Source organism: Tenrec ecaudatus, chromosome 12 (assembly GCF_050624435.1).
Source record: "Tenrec ecaudatus isolate mTenEca1 chromosome 12, mTenEca1.hap1, whole genome shotgun sequence".
Classification (NCBI taxonomy): Eukaryota; Metazoa; Chordata; class Mammalia; order Afrosoricida; family Tenrecidae; genus Tenrec; species Tenrec ecaudatus.
In genome coordinates, this window is record NC_134541.1 from 16,203,345 (window position 1) to 16,221,505 (window position 18,161).

The 18,161-nt window shown below is 54.7% G+C and overlaps 1 protein-coding gene across 1 annotated transcript in view; it reads left to right on the forward strand.

Moving 5' to 3' along the window:
• CDH22 (cadherin 22) overlaps window positions 1-18,161 on the forward strand; it is a 78,918-nt gene that overhangs the window by 26,368 nt on the left and 34,389 nt on the right. Inside the window, exons 4-6 of the mRNA XM_075527773.1 lie at window positions 7,241-7,408; window positions 13,898-14,091; window positions 17,433-17,686. Of these exons, the coding sequence (XP_075383888.1) occupies window positions 7,241-7,408; window positions 13,898-14,091; window positions 17,433-17,686 (616 nt within the window). The remainder of the gene's footprint in view (window positions 1-7,240; window positions 7,409-13,897; window positions 14,092-17,432; window positions 17,687-18,161) is intronic.

An 18,161-nucleotide genomic window follows, 5' to 3' on the forward strand; every position in this document is an offset into this window, starting at 1 on the left:
ATTTTTTCTTACGCCAACGGTGGCTATGCACGCATCCTATACACTCGGCTTGCCTTTCTCACTTAACAATGCATCTTGAGGATTATTCCATATCAGTACCTAAAGAGCTTCCTCATTCTTTGATTTAACCGCTGTTCCAGATATACTCGGCTTTATTTCACCGGTCCCCTATTGATGGACATTTATGCCGTGTCCAATCTTTTGCGACAACGAACGATGCTATAATGAATCACCTCGTACATTCATCATTTGCCGCTGGTGTGAGTGTATCTGCAGGATAATTTTTGGGAAGTGGCACAGCTGGGTCAAAGAGCATGGGTGTTTGGAATCTCTATAGCTGTTGCCTAAATCGGCCAGATTACACTGCCACCACGGGCCACGTGAGAGAGCACCTGCCCTGCACCCCCAGCCCACCCTCCACACCAGCTCTGGGGGTTCATTGGTGGCTCTTAAGCAAGAAAGTGACATGCTCCGGGTTTCATTTTAACAAGATCCCTTGGGCTACTTCTGGTGAGCTTGGCTCTGAGGCAGGAATTGGAGGTAGGGAGACCCAGACCCCAGGATGCCTGAATCGAGCCCCAAAGGACACAAAACCAACAGCCAGCCTCTTTCTCCATGCCCACCAGGCCTCCTTAAACTGTTTCACCTAGCTAGGAGGGCAGCAATGTTAAAGGATTGATAGTGAGGCCTAATAGCTGCGGTGCAACGAGGGGAGAGGGGTGAATGGGGGGAGGGGTGAGATCCTGCAAAGCATAAATCTCCTGAACTTGGGGCACACCTCAGTAAAAATGGAGGATACTGGGTGGAGAGTGGACTCCAGGGGAGCCCTCATTCTGGGGACTGGACTGGGGAGGGGCACCACCAACAAAAACAGGAGGGTCTGTGGATTAAGGGGCAGAGGAATTCTCAAATGTGTCCCGGGATCTGGTACAGAGCTAGAGAATTCCCATTGGAAATCTGTTAGCTTTAATGTGAACAGAGAAAAGAGGGAAAGAAGTCTTGAGACCCTCTAGCAGGCCGTCTAAAATCAGAGGGGAGGTGGCTTCAAAAAGTTCATGGGGAAACCCCATCCTCTTTTCATCCATCTTTCCATGGAGATTTTGGAAGGCCCGGCCTATGGACTTGGTGTTCTTCTGAAGCTCTGGCTTCTCCGCATCTCAGACAGGGACAGTACCCTGCTGATGGGCTGGTGGTGAGGCTTATTGGGAGGATCCACTCATCCAGCCAACAAGTATGTATTGAGTAGTCCTAGTGGTTGTGCATCGGGCTGCTAACCACAAGGTCAGCTGTTCAAAACCACTAGGTGCTCCGTGGGAGAAAGATGAGGCTTTCTACTCCCATAAAGAGTGTTGGAAACCCGCAGGGGCAGTTCTACCCTGCCCCATAGGGTCGCTCTGAGTCTGGAGTTGCATCAACGGGGTGGTTGTGAGTCTGTTATACCATGTGCCTTGAGTCCCTGGGGAGTGAGCAACAATGGACATACTCAGCCCCTAAACCAGTAGTTCTCAACCTGTGGGTCACGACCCCTTTGGGGGTCAGACAACCCTTTCACAGGAGTCAGCTGATTCATCATAGTAGCAAAATGACAGTGATGAAGTAGCAACGAAAATAATGTTATGGTTGGGGGGGGGGTCACCACCACATGAGAAACTGTATGAAAGGGTCAGGGCATGAGGAAGGTTGAGAACCCCTGTCCTAAACAAATGGTTGGACTTGACCTAGAGGCACCTCGGAAGAAAGGCCTGGTGATCAACCTCTGAAAACCCAGCTGTTGAAAGCCCTGAGGAGCACAATTCCACTCAGATACCCGTGGGCTCACCCTGAGCGGGCATGGACTGGGTGCCCATGGGTTTTGCTCTGCTCTGGCCTCGGCTGTCGGCCTTGGGGCTGCAGAGGGAGGCAAGGCAAAGACCTAGCCCTCAGGGAGCTTCTATTCAAATAAAGGATGCTATCAAGAAACAATGGAACATGGACTGTCCTGCCAGATGGTGAGCGCTGGGGAGGACCGGCCCACAGGCGAAGGGGGTAGATTCAGATTGAGAACCCAGACCTGCCTGGAAGAGACGATAGTGAGCGCCCCCCCCCCCAGGGAGCAGCAAGGGCAGTGGTGCAGGAATGTACAAGGTGGGGAGGAGGAGCGTGAGGATGAAGCCTTCAGCCAGGTAGCCGGAGGAGGCAAGAACCTAGGCAGAAGGTGAGGGCCAGGATGGAGTCTTGGGTGGTGGCAGGGACACACGGATGACAAATCAGACTCCCAGAGAGTGAGCAGAAAGAGCACACGCGCACACACACACACACACACACACACACACACACACTGCAGAGGGTAGGGCCGAGTGACAGGCCTGGGGCATCAGCGAGGGCAGAAGCAGTTCCTAGGAAGCCGGGAGGTGGGCACCCAGCTAAGCTGGTAACCACTTGGGGTCCTCGGTCATCCAGGCTCTGAGGAAAGAAGACTTTCTCAATCTGAAAGGGCCCATGTGGACATTTTCTAGAAAAGACCAGATTTGTCGTCTGTCTCCCGCCGCCTGTCGTCCCATGGCAGGCGCTGCCCGGTGCCATTCCCAGCCCAGCTTCCTTTCCCAGCCAGGAACACTCCACCGGGCTGCGGGTCTATATTTAGCAGCGGCTGCGAGGTACGAGGTACGTACGAGGTACAGGCTGTTCTTGCTGTGCAGATAGCAGGGAACGGAGCGGGGACAGGCCCTGAGAGGAAGGTGTGTGGGGGGTGGGGGGTGGAGGAGGGGCGGCGCAGGCCCCAGTGCCAGCAGAGGAATTAACTTGTGTGTTTTAAAGGCCAGACCTGCTGGCAAGCCCCCCACAGGGGCGACAGGGATGGCATTTGCAGGCTAATGAGGCGTCACATGGGTTCTGGGTAGGAGGGCCCCTTCTGCCCCATTTGGAGGGGACCATGGGGTGCCAAGGACAACAGCTGGAACTGGGGGTGATGGGTGAGGGCAAGGCAGCGGGAGCCGTAGCCAGGTTATAATTGCCAGCCCCGACCACCAATGCCCTGCACAAATAGAGACTTACAAGTCTTTGCTGAAAATCCCTAGCTGGAGCAGAGGTGCTGGCCGGCTTTCCTGGGAGGAATGGGGCTCATGCTTGCTGAGAACTTTCTAAGCACCGGGTCCAGGGGTCAGGCTGATGGATGGAGAAGAGGCCTGGGTTCTGCCCGCTCACAGCTGTGTACTCCCAGAGAAGCCAGGAACAACTGGAGATGAGCTGAGAGCCAAGACCAGCAAGGATCTCTATCTCCATAGAACTTAATCAGGAGGGACCCACACCAAGATTGGAGGAGGGGGCTCTGTGTCGCTATTTGTTCTTAGATGCGTCCACTCGGTTCCTGCTCACAACAGAGGGAAACACTGCCCGGTCCTGCGCTGTGCTTGGACCCATCATTGCAGCCAGGGTCCACCCATCTTGTTGAGGACCTTCCTCTTTTCACTGACCCCCTACTTTACCAAACATGGTATCCTTCTCCAGGGACCGGGCCCTCCTAACAACATGTCCAACGTAGGTGAGACCCAGTCTCACCCCCTTCCCTTCCAAAGAGCGCTCTGGGCTACACTTGCTCCAAGACAGATTGGTTCATTCTGCTCGCAGTCCATTCAATTGTCCTCTCCAAGTCCATACTTCGAATGCCTCGGTTGTTGTTTGGTCTTCCTTGTTCATTGTCCAACATTCACATGCACAGGAGATGATTGTCAGTAGCCTGGCTCGAGGCAGGTGAGCCATCGTCCTCAAAGTGACACCTTAGCTTTGTAACAAAAGAGGTCTTTGCAGCAGATTTTCCCAGTAGGATTTGTCCTTTGATGTCTTGACTGCTGCTTCCCTGGGTATCCTATCCATGAGGTGCCCAACACAGGACCAGAGAAGGGGGATTGTCAAGGCATCTCCAAACGCAAGACCCTCTGCCAGGTGGATCTCATTTTCCTCTCTCAGCAAGCCTACCGAGTGGGTACACCCATTTTACAGACTGGGACACTGAGGCTCACAGTCTCAAGATCAGATAGTAAGTCAACTAACTCCCAACTACTCCCTCCTTTTGACACTGCTTCCTGTCTGTCTTGATGGAGCCCTGAATCTCAATGAGGGTCCAATGAGTGAGTGAGTGAATGAATGATTTTTCAGAGAACAGCTTTCTGGACCAAGTTGGGGCTTTTTACCCCCATTCCTCCAGGAGTACCACAGCCTCCACATGACAGCCCCCAGTCCCCAGATGTTTAGTGGGGAGAGGGAGGTACATAGCAGAGGTCAGAACATGCCATGAATTCCTCCGACAATACAGCCTCCTTGCAATGTGGCGTTGTCACTCTGTCCACCAAGAAGTGGCACCTATTTTTGATTCAGACTGGCCAGTAGAATGGCAGGAGCCAGGTGCAGCTGCCAAGACTTGGCCTCTAGAGACCTGCTGCTGTCACGCTGGCTTCCCTGTGCAGTTGTCCCTCGACATCATCCTTACAGCAGAGCTCAGGCCAGGCCGTGCGCAGTGGCAATGACACTGCCTTGCTTTCTACAGGTGCGGCCTTGGACAAAGGACTGGCTTGTGCCTCTGAAGCCTCGCCTGTAAAATGGGGTCAGTCATGGCACCTTCGTCACAGGGGGACTGGGAGGGTGCACTGAGACTGCCCATGTAAGATGCTCAGAACGGTGCCAGGGCAAAGTAAATTCCCGAGTGCTCACTATTGTGATTAGCTCGTGCAGTGCTCCAGAGGAGAGAAACCATGCACCGTGGCGGTTCTCAGCCAACCTTATGCTCAGGGCCCATTTGCTGATGGAAGCGCTGCTAACTGCAAGGTTGGCAGTTCAAACCCACCAGCTGCTCCTTGGGAGAAAGATGAGGCTGTCTGCTTCTGTAAAAACTGTTTACTTCCACAGTAGATTTTCCCATGTTATATGTCATTTGATTTCTTGACTGCTGCCTCCACAACCCTGTATTGATGAGGTCTCCAAAACCTACAGGGCCAATTCTACTCCGTCCTATAGGGTCACCATGAGTCAGAACAGACCCGAAGGCAGTGCATTGGGTCTTTGCACGGGGGGACATTTTCGGTTCTCACAATAGGATCTACATAGGACCCCCTCCCCCGCCTACCCCCAGCAAATAAATATCCCACCCCAAAGGTCAACTGTGTTGAGGGTGAGGAACCCTGTCATTTAGGGAGAGAGTGTTCTTGTCCCCATTGTACAGATAATGAAACTGAGGTTCAGAAAGGCGAAGCCATTTGCTGAAGATGACATGGCCCAGAAAATAGCCACCCCGGACTTTATCTCAGGTTCACCTGCCTCCAAGGCTCCTCGGTCCCTGGGAAGACCAGCCCAGGCTGAAGAAGGGGGCATAGTAAGGAAGGAGCCGTGGATAAGTCTAAAGACCCCTGACTGTATAACACTACCTACCCCCTATCTTTGTATAAACCACACCCCCAAAATGTAGAGCTACCGGTAGGTTGCACCCCAGCCACACAGGTACATGGACCGCAGACTGTCTTTGTGGACCTTGGGGTTGCTCGGGGACATCTGAGGCAGTGCCTGGGCTTTATGGGACACATCAAGAGGCTGCTGGTGCGTGACTCCACCTGGTGCCCAGGCCCTGCACCCCGCCTGCCACCACCTGGTCAAAGCAGACTCTAGTCCTAGCAGGAGAAACTCGGGAGCCTCATCAACTCGCCCCTCCCAGTCCTCCCCACCGCAGAATTAATCACTCCCCTCAGTGCCCTCCCTCCTCCCATTAGCAGCTTAGAGGATTATTGGTCCAGAGATCAGCTGGTGCCTGGACAGGCAATCTGGGAGAGGGGAGGCAGCTGGGGGCTCTGAGACTGACTGACTGTCAGGGGTGGACAACCTTTTTTTCTGCCAAGCCATTTGGATGTTTATAATATCATTCTTGGGCCATACAGGCCGTACTAGTCAAACATTTAATTAACTCCGTTCTCATATGATGGCTGAGAGTCCTGATGGTGCAGTGGTTGAGTGTCAGGCTGCCATCGTAAGTCAGCAGCTCAAAACCACCAGCCGCCCTGCTGGAGAAAGACTGAGACGTCTACTCCCGTCTCAGAAACCCACAGGCTCAGCTGAACTCACTCAGTGGTAGTGAGTGAGAAAGTGATGGAGATGCTTTGGAGAATCTTGTGCAGCCCCATGCCTGCTGTAAGAGCCTGTGATCGAGCTCTGTGTGTGTGTGTGTGTGTGTGTGCTTCTGTATGCGGGTCGGGTGGGAGGTGTGTTTGAGTGTGTCAGTGGGTGTGCGTGGGGAGCGGTACAAGGCTAGCCTCTGTTGATAAGGACTCAGCACACTGCTGCTCTGGGCCCGCTCTGGGCCTATGGCCATGGACAGAGACAAGTGCAGCCCAGCCCAGGTTCTTGCACAGCATCAGGTTCAGTTCAGATGGGACACTGAAGCCTAGGGAGATTGCTTACCAAGCAGGGTCATAAAGTGGCAGGTTCTAGTGTGTATGTGAGGAGGGGGTTGGAACCTTGTGGCTATGTGGTCTGTGGGAGTGAGAGTCCATACCTGTGTTTGTGTGAGTGTCTGAGTGTGAGTATATATGTGTAGGAGTGTGAGTGTATGTGTGTGTGTGAGTATGTGAGTATATATGTGTGTATGAGTGTGTGAGTGTATGTGTGTAAATATGTGTATATGAGTATGTGAATGTGTGTGAATGTATGTGTGTAAATATATACGTGTATGAGTGTGTGAATGTGTGTGAGTGTATGAGTGATTGGAAGTGTGTTTGTGTAGTTGTATGAGGGCATGCAAGAGCGTGAGTGTGTAAGAGTTGGTGAGTGTGTAACATGAGTGTAAGAGTGTGGAGAGTGAGAGTATATGAATGTGTGGGTATTGCAGTTGTGTAAGTGTACTGTGAGACTATGAGTAGAGTGCTTGTGTGTGTAGTTGTGTGAGAATGTGTGCAAGTGGGAGTGTGTAGTTGTGTGAGAGTGTAAGAGTACGGGTGAAGGGGGTGGAGTCGTGTCTGTAGGATGTGTGTGAATGCACACATGGGTGGCTGTGTAAGCATATGAGTGGAGTGCGTGTGTGTGCATGGAATCGTGTGAGTGGAGTGTGTGCGCATGTCTGTGGGGTGCTGCTCACTGAGCGTGGCACCTCCTTTGTGACCCTCTCTGTGTCCCTGGCACCTCGACTCCCTTCCTGCCCTTGGCCCAGAGCTCCCCAGACGCTCACCTGCCTCAGCTCACGGAGCCCGGGGGCCATCCTTGGCCTCACCCCGTCCACCCACAGGTGTGATCCGGACAGCAGTGCCAGACCTCGACCGAGAGAGCCAGGAGCGCTACGAGGTGGTGATCCAGGCCACGGACATGGCGGGCCAGCTGGGCGGCCTCTCAGGCTCCACTACTGTCACTATCGTCGTCACCGACGTCAATGACAACCCACCCCGCTTCCCGCAGAGTGAGTGAAGCCTTCCCACAGGGGACCCCTGCACCCCTACCCACCGGCGTCAGCGGGGTGGTGTCCATCCTTGCACGCCACCTACTGATCCCCCAGACTCCCTGGGGCTTCCCACCAGAAACAGGGCTCCCATCTTCTATGTTTCTCCCGTCACCTACTTCCCGCCACCCCAATCCTGCTCCGAGCAGAGGAATGCCCAACCTGTGGCTTATTTTCTATCACGCAGGCACCGTGGTTAGCCTCTCCTACCACCACCACCACCACCACCACCACCACCCCACTACCCCTCCTCTCTGCTTCTCACAGAGAGTGGGCCCCACCTGCCCACCCATCTGCCGCCACCCTTGCCTCACCCTCCCCTCCACTTCTGGAACTGGGAGCTGCAGCGTGCTCCGACCCAAGCTTGCAGGGGGAAGCAAGGAGGTCACATTGCAGGTGAAGACAGGGGCTGCAGCTGCGCCCAGGCAGGGGACACCCCCACTGGGGAGCAGAGACCCCAAGGTCTGCTGCGTGACAGCATTCCCTCCTGCTGGGAGCTGGGAGAGCAGGACTCTGCTCCTCACTCAGGACGCTTCCACCCCTGCTTCTCCCTGCACCGTGGGGGTGGGATTCTCAAAACCAGCCCCCACCTCCATGGACCCAGCCAGCCCCTCTGTCCCCAGCCCAGACCCGCTGGCGGCATGAGAGCTTGGGGCTGGCGGGGAAGGGGGAAGCCGCTGAGCTGGCAGAGACGGACTGCTGTGGGGAGCCGGGCTGATTCCTATCTGGCGAGTCATTACCCGAGGTCTGCTGCTCTCACATTAGGCCCTGCCACAGGGGACTGACCCCCTCGAGATAAGGAATCCAATCCCGGAGCTGAGCGCACAGCTTCTCAGCCCCAGCAGAACAGAACAGCCTGTGTGCCACACAGCCAGGCAGCCTGGCACAGAGCTGGCTCACAGGCCCCTCCCCTCCCAGGTTCTGCCATAGCGAGGCTCCAAAGCACCGAGCAGAGGGCAGGGCAGGGCAGGGTGGGGGTGGGTGGTGCCTGCCCATTGTGCCAGGCTACATGTCGGCTTGGAGAGAAGGCATTCAGAGTCCCAGGAGGACAGGTGGTCACTCATTCATCCATCCATCCGTTTTTAAAGTACATCGTTGCTATATTGTGACACAGTAGCACACAACTTAATCTGTTGCCATCAAGTTGATTCCAATGGACGGCTGCCTTGTGTATGTCAGCCCAGAGCTGTGCTCCACAGGGTGTCCAGTGCCGGTGTTCAGAAGATTGCCAGGCCTTTCTGCTGAGGTGCCCCTGGCGAGGAGTTTAGGGCTCAGCTGTTTGTGCCACCCAGCCCCCAAATAGAAGGACATAAAATACAAAGGCCTGTTTGAACAATAATTAGAAAGCAAACACCCACTCGGTATCAACCCGGGATCACCAAAGCCTCTACCTGTCTTTTCCTGGGCACTCTCTCTCCGTCCTCCTCCTCCACCATCTGCTTTTATGGGGATCATCTCCCCGCTGCTCTTTAGAGTCTGTTCAACTAGGTACACATCTCCAAACACGACAGTTCCAGTTCACCTGCTTTTGAACCTTGTTGGCGTTGTTGTTGCTGGGTGCCACTGGGTTGGTTCCGACTCACCTGATGTACAACAGGGCAAAGCACTGCCCCGTCCTGCACCATCCCCACAATCGTTCTGTTTGAGCCCATTGTTGCAACCTCGGTGTCAATCCATCGCATCAAGGGCCCCTCTTTGTTGCTGCCCCTCTGCCCAGGCCCTTCTCTAAGCACTGGTCTCTCCTGACATGTCCACAATACGTGAGACAACCGTCTCGACGTCCTTGCCTCTAGGGAGCATTCTAGTTGTCCCTTTTCCAAGAGAGATTTGTTTGTTCGTTCGGCAGTCCGTGGTGATTTCAATGTTCTTCACCATGCAGCAGGTCTGTGTTCTGTTCACAGACCTGCCTCTTGATCCGTGTACAGGTTCCACAATTAAATGTTCTGGAATGCCCATCCTTCTCAAGGTGATCCATAGTCTATTAGGTCCACACAGGTGAATGAATGTCTTTGTATAGTCAAGAAAACACAAGTAAGCATCTTTCTGGTCACCTCTGCTTTCAGCTGAGACCCATCTGACATCAGAAATGACTGTAGCCTGAACCTCTGGGCAGCTCCCTGTCAACGTCCTGCTGCATCTGTTGTGGGATGATCTTCAGCAAAATTTTGCTTGCATGTGACCTCAGTGATATTGTTCTATAGTTTGAACATTCTATTGGGTCACCTTTCTTCGGGATGGGCACAAATGGGGATCTTTTCCCGTCAGTTGACCTGGTAGCTGTCTTCCAAATGGTGGAATGTCAATTCATTGTTTTGATCCAGTGACTCTGTGTTTTCTTTCCATCTTTTTATTTTTCATATTTCCTGCGTCGTTCACTATTCCACCCAGAGAAGCTTTCAATATTGCAACTCCAGGTTCTCAAAATGTTCTTGAGTTCTTTTCAGTTTAAGACATGCTGAGCACATTCTTCATTTGGGGTTCTCTAACTCTAAGTCCTCGCACTATAATGATAAGATTTTACTTGGTCTTTGAAATTGTGTTTAGTTCTTGGAAGCCATCCTTTCTTCATTTGCCTTAACTACTCTATGAAAAGAGTTTGCGCCTTTTCGGACTTCCCCTTTGATCTTTTCTTTCTTTCCTGTCTTTTAAATGACCTTTGCCTTGCTCCATGAGTGATGTTCTTGATGGCCTCCCACGGCTCATCAGGTCTTCTGTCTTTAGTGCTCAATGCGTCAAATCTGTCTTTGGGGGGCCCTCAAAATTGAAGTGGGAGAGACTCCAGGTGGCATTTGACTCCTGGGGACTTGTTTGACTTTTCTTCAGCCTCCACCTGAACCTACAGAGGAGCAATCCATGCCTGCCCCACAGTCAGTCCCTGGCCTCAGTCTAGCTGCTGATACTGAGCTTCAACGTGGTCTCTTCCCACAGATGGAACCAGTTTGATTTCTGGCATTCCATCTGGAGAAGTCTACATGTGTGGGCCTCCTTGGCGTTGTTGAAAAAAGATATTTGCTATGAACAAGTCACTGGTTTTGCAAAATTCTACCATGTGATCGCCAGCTTTGTTTCTGTCACTAAGACCATGTTTCCCAACTACTGTGCTTTCCATGTGTTTCCAACTTCTGCATTCCAGTCACCAATAGTTATCAATGGGTCTTGATGGCATGTTTGATTGATTTCAGACCGAAGATGTTGGTACCAGTCTTCAGTGTCTTCATCACCAGCCATTTGTGTCATAGTTGTGGTCACTGGGTTTCCTTGGAGGCGATAGGTGTAATCCAAACACAGGCAGCGCTGCACTTGACGACAGATCTTGGAACGCCCCTTGCGACGAGGCATGCCACCCTACTCCTCTTGACTGTGTCATTCCCAGAAGAGTAAGCCGTCTGCTTTTGATTCAGAATGGCCAGCTCCAGTCCATCTCAGCTCACGCCCCCCTCGGACAGGAACTGTTACGTGTGCCATTTCATGGTTGACGATTTCCGGTGTTCCCAGATTCAGGCCTCCTGCACCCCTAGTTCTGCTGATCCAATCTTTGCAACTGTTTCCTCTCATTGTGAGTCATTCCCATCAGCAAACGCAGGTCCCGCAGGCTGCACTCCATTCCCGTCACGATGGCCTTGACGGTGAGGCCTTTGCTTTACTTCCTTGGTCATATGTTGAGCCTTCTGGTTACTTCCTCTGGCTGGCTGTCTTCATCCAGAAGCTCCGCTGAAATACCATTGACGTGGCTTTCAGCATCGCAGTACGGCAGACTGACGCACACGAGGTGGTGTAAGCCTCACACAAATTCGAATCATGCGCCCTAGATTATTCTTTAACTCGCACCAGATGTCTCAGATGATGGGTCAATCCATGCTCTTGCGTGTCACTGTGCTTTGCGTGTTTTCATTGCTGTGTAGTATTCTGGCGTGGGTGGCCTCTCTGGTTCGGGCAAAGGCTACACATGTAGCTAGGCCAAGCCACCCAGCGGCATCGAGAAAGACAGACCTGGCCGTCAGCTTCCAGGAGGGCAGTTCTGAGGGTGCAAACAGCTATTGATGGAACTAGGGTGGTTTCCAGTTTGGGGATATCTTGAGCATTTTGACATATCTCCTGGCGCTCACCTGCAGGCCTTTCTCTAGTCTATCCAGAGGAGTAGACTCACCAGGCCCTGGGATACACTTACCTTCAAGCTTCCTAAATAGAAATGATAAAGCCAAGCTCTCTTTCTGAAGAAACAGGAAGGCCCGCTGCACCCCCTCCTCACCAACAGACTCGTTACTTTGTGTTAACCTGGTGAGTCTACACAGGGAGTGTGCGTAGGTAGCTCACGCTGGTCTTCATTCGCTCACTCACAGGTCGTGTCTGTGACAGCCTGGCATTCTGCCAGGCGCTGAGGATGGCTGATGAATAAGAGATGCAGTCCCTGCCTTCCAGGCGCCCAGGGCCCGAGAGAGAGTGCATAAACAGGCACGGAGAGTGAAATGCAGTAATCCCCGCAGCAGGGTGAGCTCAGAAGCCCCGGGTGCCCCCGGGGCTGAGCCTAGAGATCCGGGAAGGTTGCCGAGAGTCAGCAGCATTCGTGGAGACTAGCAGGCCGAGTGGGACCTGGGCAGGTGAAGGCAGACAAGAGAACAGGGAGAGTCAGTGCCTGGAGGTGAGAGCATGCACATTAGATGTGAGGAATTACAAGGACGCCAGCCCGGCTGAAGCTGGCATCAAGAGCAGAAGAAGACGAGCTTGGAGGAGACGGTGGATGGCCAGGCAGCAGGCATCTTACAGAGCAAGCCAAGAGGTGGGCAGGGCCTCATCCTGAAGGCAGTAGAAGGGACATAAGCAGAGGGGTGACGCCGTCCACTTGTGTTGTAGAAAAGGTGAGCCCTCTGGCTGTTGGGCACCAGTGGAGTGGAGATGTCATTCCACACAAGAAGCAGGTTTCCCTCCTCGTCGGCCCTGCTTCCCCTGGAGCTCGCCTCCCCTTCTCTGCCTCCCATGTGACCACCTGGCTCCCCCCTGCTCCTGCCCTGCTGTCACAGCAACCAGGCCATCATCGCCGGTCTTCGAGCATGTTGGCATGGCACCGACTCCAGGGCCTTTGCACCTGCTTTCCCGCTGTCTGGAGTGTTCTTTCCAGCTGGCTGCCTGGCTGACTCTCTCACCTCCCTTACACCATTGCAGAAAACTCATCTTCCCCAGCAAGGCCCTTCTTGATCGCCTGCATTCCCCCTGTCCCTTCCTGCTTCATCCTCCTCCTAAGTATACGGCACCATTTGGTGAGCTGTCTGGCTTAGTGATGAGGCGGCTTAGTCTTTCTCCTGCTGCTCATCTGGAAGCATCTTTAACGGTGAGAAGTCTTGTCTCTTGTCTGGCTGCAACTCCGTGCCTAGCACCACCCCTGGGCCATCGATATGCTTGTCGGGCAGGGATAAATGCTGTGAGCATCGACAACTTGTTCTAAAAAGCAAACAAATGAGCATCAGCAACCAAATCAGGAGGACGCACCACCATCTGAATGCCAAACGCTCCCTTCTCGAGCATGTGCGAGGCACCGCGCTAAGTATTTCACACGTGCTGCCATCGACGTCCCGTCATAACCGCGGTGCGGGCGGGAAAGCACGGTTCTGTTTCCCGGTGAGTCCAATGCACAGGACGCTGTCTGCTGAAACCAAAGCGGATCATTTAGGCACATTATCAGAGTCCTCGATTGGATAAACCAGTTGTGACCAAATGATCGCTACTCTGTTTTGAAGAAAGGAACTAGTATTGTTCCCATTCTACAGATGAGCAAGCTGAGGCTCAGGATTACACAGCTAAGGCAGATTCCTAAACTCCGACAGCTTTAGCACAGTGCTATTCTGCCCACCTCCTTAGGCAGATGGGAAACTGAGGCACAACGAATTTTAAGGATGTTCGTAAGTCATTCAACAAAGAAACCGTGTCAGAACTGGTCCCTCCCTGGTGGCGTAATGGGTTATGAGTAGGGCTGCTAACATAAGGTCAGAAGTTCTGATCCACCAGCCGCCCCTTATGAGGAAAAGGAGGCTTTCTGTTCCTGTACAGGTTTGGTCTCAGAAACCCACGGGGGCAGGTCTAGTCTGTCCTCTCGAGTCACTGTGAGTCAGATTCAACTCGATGGCGGGGCGTTTGAGTTTTGAGGTGCCCTGGAAACGCAACAGGTAAGCGCTCAGCTTCTAAGGGAGAGGTTGGTGACTCCCACCTGCTTAGGAGCGCCACTGGAGCAGGCGCTGGCCGTGGGTGCCCTGGAACGCTCGACGGGGCAGTTCTGCTCTGTCACATGGGGGCTGCAGGAGAGGAAACGGATTCCACAGTCCCCAGTAGCCACACAACACAGGGGCCTCCTCTTTGCACTGCCTCCCACCTTCCTGCTGGCCCATAGGGGAGCCCCTGGAAAACATGACCACTCCCTTGGAGGTGCCCCCACCCTGCTCAGAGCCATGTCTCCCACAGAGATGTACCAGTTCAGCATCCAGGAGTCTGCTCCCATCGGTGCTGCTGTAGGACGGGTGCGGGCCGAGGACTCAGATGTGGGCGAGAACACGGACATGACTTACCATCTCAAGGAGGAGAGTGGCAGCGGCGGAGACGCATTCAAGGTCACCACGGACAGCGACACTCAAGAGGCCATCATCGTAGTGCAGAAGGTGCGATGCCCCAGGAGGGAAGGGGGAGGCCAGCCCTGGAGGCTGAGGATTTTTTGGCGGGGGGGGGGGGGGTGTGAGCAGCAAAATCCCCCCATTCTACTCCACCTCTGGGTTTACATCTTCCCAGCATCCAGGAGTAAGCGAAGGAAGCACTGATGGAACTGGGTCCGTTTTACAAATAAGAGTAACTGAGGCACAGAGACGTCAAATGACTTGTCCAAGGCTGCACAGCTAGGTGGCTGAGCTGGGAATCAATCCAGGTTTGCATTTATGCCCCTTTAAAATAAATGTTGCTGAGTATAAACACAGCAAGAAGGATCCCTGGCTGTGCAGTGATTACGTGCTGGGCTACTCACCACCAAGTCAGCAGTTTGAAACCACCAGCTGCTCTATGGGAGAAAGGCGAGGCTTTCTACCCACCTAAAGAATCATAGTCTCAGAAACCCACAGGGGCAGTTCTACCCTGTCGTATAGGGTTGCTATGAGTCGGTATCGACTCAATGGCAGTGAGTTCGGTTGAGTTTACATCTGAACTAGATACCGATTCTACCACATCTACATATACAATATGGTAGTCTTTAAACTTTGCCTCGGTTCCCTTTCCCTCCCTCCTGCTCTGAATTGTTCCTCCCCTGTTGACACAGACGCCTAAGCTTCCTCTCCCACCTCTCAAGTTGATCCCTTAGGCTAAGTAAGACCCTTAAGACTGAGCGAGGTGCTCACCGCCGAAGTCCTTATGAGTTAAGCTCACCTGGGGCGGGATGGCAAGGAGACATCAGGGATCATTTGGGTCGTGATTTCAGGGTGAAAGGTGATCTCAGGACAGTGGTTTCAGGGCTTTCTCTATGTGGCTCCAGAGTTCCCGGTCCTGTGTCCAGGCGCTCAAGGACTCATAAGCCCTTCAGCTCGTGCCAGGCCCTTCCTTTCATCCCCAGGCAGAGATCACACCTGCGAGGTGAAGAGTCGGATCTGAACCCAGGTCTGGTTCTTTCCTTCCGGAATCTAATAGCCTTCCCCACCCAGTGGCTGTCTCAGAAACCAGAAGCCGGAACTGCAACCCCAGGCACCCGTAGGGAGAGGGGTTACAGACCAGATAAAGAAGAAAACAATCCATCTTCCAGGATGTGGTCACGGGCTGGGCAGCTCAGGCAGCTGCACCACCCTGTAAGTCCACCGTGGCTCCTCTCCCGGAGGGCTCCCTCTGCCTGCGCTGGCCCATCAGGTGTTTGTACGCCTCCAGGGGCGGGTGCTCACTCCCTGACCTGGTTCAGCTAGTCTCCTATTCAGCCAGATCTTATCTCCCTAAAGCTGCTCTGCTCAGCTTGAGCCCCGCCTTCAGGGACCCACAGAAATGTCTGCCCCTTGGCTCAGGGATGCCCTCTGTTCGCCCAGAGAGCGTGCAATGATGGCCCACTCCTACCTGGCCCTACAGGTTGAGGGCAGGGATCTCTCCCAGTTCAGGGCAAGACAGTGACCGCAGTGTGAGCCAGAGCTCAGTGGGTCTGCCTTGTTCGTAGGGTCTCTATAGTTTTCCATCTCTGACAGGGTGTAGTCTGACCACTTTTCTATTGCTTGTTTTAGCGGAAAGTGGGTTTTCCCCCCCAGCTTTCACAGGTTTCCACCTTACACAGGTGTGTGTGTGTGTGTGTGTGGTTTCCATCTTTAAAGTGTTTGCTCTTTGCCAGGCACCCCACACCCTCTTTCCATGCATTAACTCATCCCGTCCCTATAACCCTTTGAGGTGCAATGACTGTACATTCTACATTTCTACAGAGAAACTGAGCTCCCCGCCCCCAACCACCAAACTCACAGTCCTACAACCAGCACAGCAGGATGTAGACTCAGGCGGCCTGACTCTGGGACCCATACTCTTAAGCACTGTGCTGTTTGTAGTCTCTGCACCTCCGTTTGTCCTCCCTGTAAGGCAAGCCCATTTCACAGATGAGGAATTGGGGGCTGGAGAGGCCAGGCATCCTGAGCACTAGAGCCAGGCCCCAAGGCCAGCCCGGAGACTCCTGCACTGCGCTGCCCCCCAACCCCCAGCCCCCGAGGGCCCTCCCCTGCTCCCGAAGTGGCGCCTGGGGTGTCTGTGTGGAGGCTGTGTGGCTGGGGAACAGAGCTCCCGCCTGATGGATGACCTGGCTCCAGAGCCCATCGCTCACTTGCAGGCCAGGCCACTGCCGGCCTGCGGCATCCTCGTCACCCAGGCAACAGCCACCGCCAGGGCTGGGCCGGCCAGGGGAGCGGTGATGCCTGGGTGAAAGGCAAGTGTCTGCCCATGCTCTCACCACTCACAAAGTGTCGTTTGCCCCCCCCACCCCCACCCCCACATGCAGTGGCACTGCACTCCTTGCCGCTCGGCCTTCATGTGTCCCTTGGTGATAAGACCATGTCTTCAGGAGGCCGGAGCCAGCACCCAGCCATAGAGCTCATTCATCAGAGGGCCACCTCTCCAGCCTGCTGGCGCCAGAACTCAGAGGACAACTCCGAGCGCTATCCGGCTGAGTCAGGCTCAATCCACACGAGTTGCTCCCTCCTGGGTACCAGGCAAGGAGTCCTGGTGGCACAGCGGTTAAGTGCTCCATGGAAGAACGGGCCTAGCAATCAGCTCCCAGAAAGATGAGAGCCTCCAACACTAGTCGGCAGCGCTGCTCTGTCCTGGAGGGTCGCTATGAGCGGGGACCGACAGCACGTCCTGGGAGCTGGCCTACTCACATGGGTTGAGAGACCACATCCATTGTCCAGAGACACCGCTATTGGTTGGCAAGGCCAGGATTTGAACCCAGGTCCATGAGATGTCAGGCCCAGTGTCCTTTCCTCTCAGGGAGCCACACTGCCTACCCTTGGCTCCTTCTTTTGCTCGTGCCTAGCTGCGGGGTGGCACTGGCAACAAGCGCAGCACCTCTGGGCCTATGTTTGCTCGTCCGGGAGTGGGAAGCTGGATAAGCCTGGTTGCTGTAAGACCTGAGAGCATAGCTAAGACACTAAGATCAGATTTGTGACAGAAGGGAATGAAATGCCCCAAGACACCAGTCAGGAGGTGGGAGTCAGGGTATTCTCGGTCCCCTCTGATTCTCCTATCTGTGAACCCCTAGACATGGCCCTCCCCCACCCCCCGCAGCTCAGTGTCCCCACTGTATCAGGAGAGGGTTGGGTTCGGTCTCTGACAGCTGGGTCCCTGGTGCAGATCAGGTCATCTGGACACCCTTGCTGGGTCCCCTCCTGGCTCTGGGCAAGCCTCACCCTCTCTGGGGCCACCCCCCTGACTCAGAAAGCAAGAGGGGCTTGGAGCTTGTCCGTGCAGGCCCAGCCCACAAACCGGTTCTCTGTGTCCCTCCCAGCACCTGGACTTTGAGTCGCAGCCGGTGCACACTGTGGTTCTCGAGGCCCTCAACAAGTTCGTGGACCCCCGTTTCGCCGACCTGGGCACATTCCGTGACCAGGCGATCGTGCGCGTGGCCGTGACTGACGTGGACGAGCCCCCCGAGTTCCAGCCGCCCTCGGGCCTCCTGGAAGTGCAAGAGGACGCGCAGGTGGGCTCCCTGGTCGGCGTGGTGACGGCGCGGGACCCCGACGCCGCCAACCGGCCCGTCCGGTGAGACCCCCGCCCGGGGCCGACGCCCGCCTGCTACCTTGCCATGGCCAAGCCCTGAAGTGGGGCAGAGGGGGACGGGGGTGGGGGGGTGGGGGGGGGGTTGGGGAAGAGCCACTGGCCGGAGACTCAGAGTCCCAGGATCTGGTGGTGACTTCAGGGCCAGGAAGGGACTCAATCCCCCTACCCCCCCCCCCCGGACCCCACCCAGGACTCCTTAAGCCATTGCTCCGCCCTGCAATGCCTCCCGGACCCCAGTGGACTCCACCAGACGCCTCACGGCCCCTGGACTCCCCACAAACTGGGAGCCAGGCAATGTCTGCTTCTCCTTCAACCACCCCGTCCCTCATGCTCCACCTGTCTAACATTTGCTCAGGTGGGAATGTGGGACATCGCTCACTCGCTCACACCTTGGCTTCCGGCCACCACCTCCAGCTGTGGAGCTCCCCCCCCACCCCCAGCCCCTGTCCCCAGACTC